The sequence below is a fragment of the Silene latifolia genome, chromosome Y (genome assembly GCF_048544455.1).
Source record: "Silene latifolia isolate original U9 population chromosome Y, ASM4854445v1, whole genome shotgun sequence".
In the NCBI taxonomy this organism is placed as follows: domain Eukaryota; kingdom Viridiplantae; phylum Streptophyta; class Magnoliopsida; order Caryophyllales; family Caryophyllaceae; genus Silene; species Silene latifolia.
Window position 1 is genome coordinate 414,636,039 of NC_133538.1, and position 5,211 is coordinate 414,641,249.

The following is a 5,211-nucleotide window of genomic DNA, read 5'->3' on the forward strand; positions in this document are numbered from 1 at the left end:
CATGAATTCAGTAGTCTATTTCGTTAATCTTGTTGTTGTTTTTACCAATATCATGAGTAGCTAAATACCTCGTGCTAGGATGTAGGGGAACTGTAGGATTAGGCGCCATTAGATTGTAGACCCTAAATCGCATATCGGTCGATCGACTGGGTTCCCTGGTCGATCGACTGGCCACGCTGAGATTTCTTCGTCTTAATTAATTTAACTTCTATATTTGACGAATCGAGTGCACGCGACTAGTTGAATGTATAGGATTTGACCGACCCAATAAAGATCGAATGATAGGGAAGGGAGATAGCCTACTTAATTAAGACGACTAGATTAACGAGATCGAAAGATAAGTTAGTTTAGCCTTTTTAGTCACTTTTCAGGACGAAAGTTAGTATTAGTGATATTAGGGACCTGTAGCGAGATCGAAAGATGCTACTTGTGAGAGTGGACCGAGAGGACCTCTTATTTTCCCGTCTCACGTGTTTGTTTTAGACCTACCTAGCCGCTTCCGCCGAAACTAGAGTGAATCGACCATCTTAGTACCCCTTTTTATATTTGATTTTATACATTTCTTTAGTTTATTGCTCATTAGTTATAGACCAATTCAATCAAACCCCCACATCATTGTTACCTTAGACTGAAATTAGACAATTATGAATTACATTCGCCTCCCTGTGGTTCGACCCTGCTACCACTGTCTATAGTTGTAGTTGGATTATAAATTTTATCTTTGGTACTCACAACGACGGGTATCAAACAACCTTTCCCTAGTTTCACAATGTTGGGCCAAGAATTGTCCTGCCTGACCAGACAATAATCAGGCAAAGAAACACCAAGCCTAGCCTAAACGGAAGCAATCCAATACAAAGCATACAATACCCGAGCAGGTGCCAGCCAGGAGGGGAAGACAGGCCAGGCTGTCTATCCAGGCCAGACCAGGAGGAATAACTTGCCAGCCGTATGTTAGGTATAACTAGGACAAGTCAGGCAACAACTAAAGCACAACTAAAACCTAGAAAAATGGTTCCTACTTTAATGGAAAACTTTTTTTGGGAAAATGTAAGTTAATATTAATCGCAAAGTTCCATCATACAAACCTCAAAGCTTCCTAACACTCAGATGGTGACTTGTTGCAAGCCCCCCATCCAAATATTGGTTGCTCTACACTTACTAACAACTTTCAGACAACGAATTCTATCCCTAACTTGGCTTTTAAGCCGATTACAAAGCAATTCCGGTCTAATTAAGAAGCCTTATAGCCGACAACTCCCACAGAAGATATATCAGACTGCAGCAATCACCTGCTTCTGCGATAAAGAGCGTCTTCTTAGACTGATCCACCACTGGATTATGTTCTGCTTGGGTATCTGAATCCCCACCCAGGCAGAAATCATACATAAACATTGATGACTATAGACACATTCGAAGAAAAGATGCTGATGACTCTCCTCCTGCATCCCACATAAGTAACAAAGGTTGCCTGAAATGATCTGTATCCTAAGCAGTCTGTCTTGAGTGAGCAGCCTCTGCTGGATGACAAGCCATCCAAAGAAAGTATGTTTTTGGTAACATCAGCTTATTTCTCACCCAAAGAAACCAGTTGACAGGCTCAGCAGCAGGGGTTAACCATTTATAACATTCCTTGATAGAATAGGTAATAATGCCAGAAGGAAATAAAGGCTTCAGAGTGGACTTTGTGTGACAGATCTTCCTCCACGCCCAGTTAGAAGAGGCAGCAGGCTCATAACTCATCCAGTCCCTATCCTTTATTTACACAGCATGCACCCACTTAACCCATAAATGATCTTCTTTACTCTCAATCCACCACATGTACTTGCCTATGGCTGCTATGTTCCATAGGTGTAAATTCTTCAACCTCAAACCTCCTTGTCTCTTTGGCCTGCAGATGAGATCCCAAGACACTAGAGCAGGACTCTCTCTAGTCTCTTGTCCATGCCACAAAAATTTCCTACACATTGCATCAATTCTGTTAATAACAGTCTTTGGAATAATAAAAATCCGTGCCCAATAGGAATGCAAGTTATGTAGAACAGAAGCAATCAACACTAGACGACCAACATATGAGAGTTTCCTTGCGCTCAAACCCCTTATTCTCCCCCACCACTTTCTCAACTAGACAATTGCAATCCATTACAGACAATCTTTTGGGAGAAACTGTCACACCCAGGTATCTGAAAGGAATAGTTCCCCTTTTCATACCAGACATTACTTCAATCTCTGCAATAATCCCTTCACTTACACCATTAAAATAGATATTAGACTTCCCTTTGTTCATCACTAATCCAGAAGCCCTAGAGAAAAGATCATAGGCATGAATCAGAAGCTCCACAAACCCCTTGTCTCCTGTACAAAACATTATTAAATCATCTGCAAAACACAAATGACTCAACTGAACACTTTTACAAAGAGGGTGATACTTGAATCTGTCATGTTTCTGAGTCACCCACAAAATTCTACTCAGGTAATTCAAACACAAGGTAAAAAGTAGGGGTGATAATGGATCACCCTGCCTCAAACCTCTCCTTCCTTTGAAAAAACCAAACACCTCCCCATTTAAAGCAATTGAATAAGACGGAGAAGTCACACAATTCATAACTAGCTTGATAAATTGTGCAGGGAAACCTAGGGCCTTCAAAAGATCATTCACAAAAGCCCATTCCACTGAATCATAAGCTTTTTGTAGGTCAATCTTCATTAGCACTCTGGGAGAACAGGTCTTCCTCTTGTACATTTTATCAAATCCTGACAGATAAGGATGTTTCCTACTATATCCCTTCCTTTGATGAAAGTTCCTTGTGAAGTACTCACAATATCAGGCAGTATAGTGCTCAATCTGTTGCAAATTACTTTAGAAATACACTTGTATAGTGTATTGCAATAGGCAATGGGTCTATACTGCATCACAGTTTCAGGAATATCTACCTTTGGCACCAAGGTAATAATGGTATTATTGCTTTGCTTGATAAGATTTCTAGTCTGGTACACATTTCTAACAGCATTCATAACAGACTACCCAGTAATATGCCAGGTGTCCTTGTAGAATTGACTACTAAACCCGTCAGGTCCAAGAGCCTTATCCTCTAGAATATCATACATAGCTGTCTTCATTTCTAAACCAGTTAAAGGAGCCATCAGATTTGCAATATGATGAGGTTGCAAACATCTCCCATTTCTTACAATGCCCTCTTTCAACCTCTGCATAGGCTTAGAGGAACCCAGAATATGCTTATAATACACCTCAAAAGCATTTTTAATCTCCTCATAGGTAGAACACAAGGTATTGTGCATGTCCCTAATCTGGTACACCCTATTCCTAGCCCTTCTTCTTGTAATACTAGTATGAAAATAAGCAGAATTCTCATCCCCATCTTTTATCCACTTCTCTTTAGATTTTTGATTTAGAAACTTGACTCTTGCTTCCTTCAGAAACCTCAACTCCTTTGAAAATTCCTTTTCAGCACTAACAAGGTCCTCATTCAGAGGATCTTTGCTCAAGAGAGTCTGAAAATGCTTTAGAGATAATTCAGTAACATGGGTAAGATTTTCCACATCACTGAATTGATCTCTATTGAGAGCTTTCAAATCCTTCTTCAACAGCTTCAGCTTAGTCACTATTTGAAACATAGGAGTACCATCCACAGTTGCAGACCAACCATTCTTCACTATCTGTTCAAAATTAGGGGCCATGGACCACATGTTGAAGTACTTAAAGGGACGATTCCTACTAATAAATTGCTCCTCAGATTAAATCACCCAAGGACAGTGATCAAACAGTCCTTCAGGTAAGAAACTTGCATACCCCCTAGGATATTGATCAACACAATCATCAATAATAAAAGCCCTGTCAATCCTACTATAAACCTTATCACCAACCTCATGCTTATTGGTTCAAGTATAGAAGGACCCAGTTGCTTTCATATCCTGCATATTACAATCATGTAAGAATTGCTGCATTGGTAGAATGTCAGCTCTAGTCATACAATTGCCGCCAATTCTTTCATCCACACTACAAATAGCATTGAAATCACCATAAACTAGCCAAGGACCACTAACACTTATATGGATATTTCTAAGCTCCTTCCATAAACTATATCTTTCTGCTACCTTATTGAACCCTTATACTACAATGAATAGCAAAGTTTTATTCCTCACTTTGTCCACCACACTGGTATGAATGAGCTGCTCAGTAACTCTTTTAATGTCAACATCAAACATATTGGGATCCCAAATGAGCCAGATCCTTCCTCCCTTGTGACAGCTAGTGTTTGTGCAAACAGACCAACTATCACAAAGATTATTCCTAACTTTATTACAATTACTACTCTTTATTTTTGTTTCTAGCAATCTAAATAATCCCAACTTATTGTGATTCAAAAACCACTTTATTTCATTTTTCTTGTTAGGATTATTCATACCCCTTATATTCAAGAAGCCGCAACTACCCATTGTCAAGCCTGCTGCCACTGGTTTCCCCTTTCTCAACACTTCTATTCAGAACAAAACTAGCTTTCTGCCTTTGTATGGAGTGATTAAAAGAATCCATAAAGGAGAAGCCTCCTAGAGTACCCACATGAGGTCCCCCACTATCATTCTTCGTCATTCTGGACAGAATCCTTCTGGGTAAAGATAACTCCACCTCAACTAGTTTGGGCCTCACCACAGGAGTGATCACCTCAGTCACAATCCTAGGGGTGACTGGAGGTTGAGACTGATGAGTCATCACCTTCCCTGGCACCACCTTAGGTTGCAAGGCCACAGGGGCCTTAACCTTTGGTTTTCGCACCTTTGTTGGCTCCATTCGAGGCTTTCCCTTCCTGCACTGGTCAGCAACATGACCCATGCCATTACAGGCAGTACAAGATAAAGGTAACCAGTCATATTCCACCCTAACAGTCTGCAATTTACCAATTTCATCCATGAATTTGATCTCCTTTGGGAAATGCTGACCAATTTCAACCTCCGCCATTGTATGTGCAAAGCCCAGAAACATTTTGTGTGAGGTGGCATCATCACTTTTGATGTACTTACCAATCTCACCACTTATCTTCCCCAAGCATCCAGCACCCCAAAACTTAACATCTAAACTGTTATGCCCAAATTAGCCAGGTCTGAATCTAACTTGGCCTGACCTTACTAGGCTGGTTAAGGCAACCAGAGTCCGGACAAATCTAACTATTATTTGGCAGATGAAGAATACCA

General features: G+C 40.4%; 2 protein-coding genes across 2 annotated transcripts; both read right to left on the reverse strand.

The window, feature by feature from the left end:
* Window positions 1-1,761: 1,761 nt before the first annotated feature.
* LOC141632378 (uncharacterized) lies at window positions 1,762-3,015 on the reverse strand. Its single transcript, XM_074444931.1, has 4 exons — window positions 2,760-3,015; window positions 2,530-2,673; window positions 2,097-2,379; window positions 1,762-1,960 (listed from the first exon to the last, which is right to left on the reverse strand). The coding sequence occupies exons 1-4, from the start codon at window positions 3,013-3,015 to the stop codon at window positions 1,762-1,764; spliced, it is 882 nt and encodes a 293-aa protein (XP_074301032.1).
* Window positions 3,016-3,021: 6 nt separating this feature from the next.
* On the reverse strand, window positions 3,022-3,708 carry LOC141632379 (uncharacterized). Its single transcript, XM_074444932.1, has one exon. The coding sequence runs from the start codon at window positions 3,706-3,708 to the stop codon at window positions 3,022-3,024; it is 687 nt and encodes a 228-aa protein (XP_074301033.1).
* Between the last annotated feature and the right edge of the window lie 1,503 nt (window positions 3,709-5,211).